General features: G+C 63.8%; 1 protein-coding gene across 1 annotated transcript in view; it reads right to left on the bottom strand.

Moving 5' to 3' along the window:
• The window catches only part of GNGT2 (G protein subunit gamma transducin 2), a 3070-nt gene extending 2146 nt beyond the window's left edge, over positions 1 to 924 (bottom strand). Inside the window, exons 1-2 of the mRNA XM_042017630.1 lie at positions 792 to 924; positions 270 to 365 (exon numbers count right to left, since the gene is read on the bottom strand). Coding sequence (XP_041873564.1) covers positions 270 to 353 — 84 coding nt within the window. The 5' untranslated portion in view covers positions 354 to 365; positions 792 to 924. The remainder of the gene's footprint in view (positions 1 to 269; positions 366 to 791) is intronic.
• Between the last annotated feature and the right edge of the window lie 1016 nt (positions 925 to 1940).

Genomic DNA, 1940 nt, shown 5'->3' with positions numbered 1-1940 from the left:
CAAAGTGTCCCTGGGGTGTCCCAAAGCATCCCCGGGGTGTCCCAAAGTATCCCTGGGGTGCCACAGACACCTCTCGAGGTGTGGGGCTGGAGCCCCTGGACCCTGGGATGTGGGGCTGGGAGGACAGAGGGGGACTGCAGGTGCTCCTGCCTGGGTTTGGGGGTTGATTTCAGGTTGATTTCAGGGCTCGGGGTTCTTTCCCTTCGCTTCAGGAAGGAAAGGCACCCTCGGGTGAGAAGGTTACGCCGCGGGTGGAGTGAGGAGCTCACCATCTGCCTCTCGTTCTTCACCTCCTTCTTCAGCTGATCCAGCTCCATCTTCAGCAGCTCCTTCTCTGTCATGTCCTGAGCCATCTTGCCCTGGAGCTGCAGGGGAACAGCTCGTTATTGGGGTTATTGCTTTGTCCCAGTGGGATTGCAGCCCCCCCCAATGTCCCTGGTCAGTGTCCTGGGTCTTGGCAGCATCTTCCCAGCTTTTCTAAGGAATTAAACACATTTCATTTTTCATTTCCTCCTTGTGCCTTTACAGCCTGGATTATGGCTCCTCCATCTCCCGAGCTCAGCTATTTGCACACCCCTGAAAGTTTTTGGGGCTGTGGAGGTTGGGAAAACCCAACTCTTTTCTCCACAGAAGCCATGGCGCGCGTGCCCCGTGCTCCTCTCCATCCCCATGGATCCCTTGGGACACCACCAGCCCCGGGGAGCTCCGTGAGGAGCCAAAAGTAGGGGGGAAAAGCGGCTCCCGATCCAGGTGGACCCCAAAATTCACCTGGAGGCAGCAAAGCCACTCACCTGGGGGGGCCGGGGGGCTGCCCCTCTGCACCCTGGAGATGCTCAGAGACCCATCCGAGGGGAGAAGCTGCTCCTGCTCAGAGCTGGGGCTCCTCGGGCTCTCTGGGAGAGCAGAGGGAAGCAGATGTCTTTGCTCCTTAAGCTGATAATGGACTCAGGAGCGTAAGCTGGTCAGGTGTTGGGAATTAGCCTCAAAGTCCGGGCTAATCAGGGTGGGGAGGGGGAGGTGGGCAGGAAGGGTGGCCGGGGGTCCGGCTGGGACACCCGGGGAGCCCCCGAGGCCCTGCCGTGGGTGGCTGAGCCTGTGGCGTGTCCGGATCCCGCCCGGAGCGGCAGGAATGACCCCTGGGACTGACCCCTGGGGGGTCACGGCAGCTTCCCCCCAGTTTGGGAGGGGAGCTGGGCCGAGGGGAGGTTCGGGGGTGCCGCAGGCTCGGCGGGGCTGGTGCTGGGGGTGCGAGGAGCTGGGCCGGCCCGGAGGAAATCCATCATTTCCCTCGGCCTTGCACCGCCGGGGCCGCGGGCTCAGGAAGGGCCAGGCCCCAGCGTGGGGGTTCTCCTGCGCAAAGCCACCGGCGCTGGGGACAGAGCCCGGGAGGCCCCAAGGAGGCACCTGGGACTGGAGGAGAAGGAGGAGGAGAGGGTGGAGGGGCTTTCCAAGCACCGGGGAAGTGGGAATTTCCTGCGGGCTCGCCCGTGGGGATGTGAAACATCCTTAGCGAAGCACCGGGAAGGACACACTGTCCCCGCTGTCCCCAGCCGGCGGGGGATGCTGGGCACCTCGGGGGTCGCTGGGCACGTCCCGCTGTGCCCTGCGCGCTGCCAGCTGCGGGGGATGCTGCACGGGATGCACGTGGGGCTGTTCCAGGGAGGGGCACCTGGCACTGGGAGCGTGCAGGGATCCAAGGAACATTCCCTTCCCTTCGCCGTTATCAGCCAGGCGAGGCGCGCAGCCAAGGGCAGCGAATGTTCCCTGCGTTCCTGGACGTGCCCGAGCCTGGCTCAGCCCCAGCTCCCCGGGAGGGCAGCAGCGGCTGGCGAACAGCAGAGCTGTGGGTTGGCATCATTTTGGGGTCGGGATCCTTTTGGGATCGCTCCCCCCTGTTGCAGTGGGGATCCTGCAACACGCATATATCAAACCAGGAGTCC

Source organism: Corvus kubaryi, unplaced genomic scaffold (genome assembly GCF_017639235.1).
Source record: "Corvus kubaryi isolate FWS band 111438036 unplaced genomic scaffold, C.kubaryi_AGA036_p1.0 123, whole genome shotgun sequence".
Lineage (NCBI taxonomy): Eukaryota > Metazoa > Chordata > Aves > Passeriformes > Corvidae > Corvus > Corvus kubaryi.
This window is presented reverse-complemented; position numbering and strand designations above follow the sequence as displayed.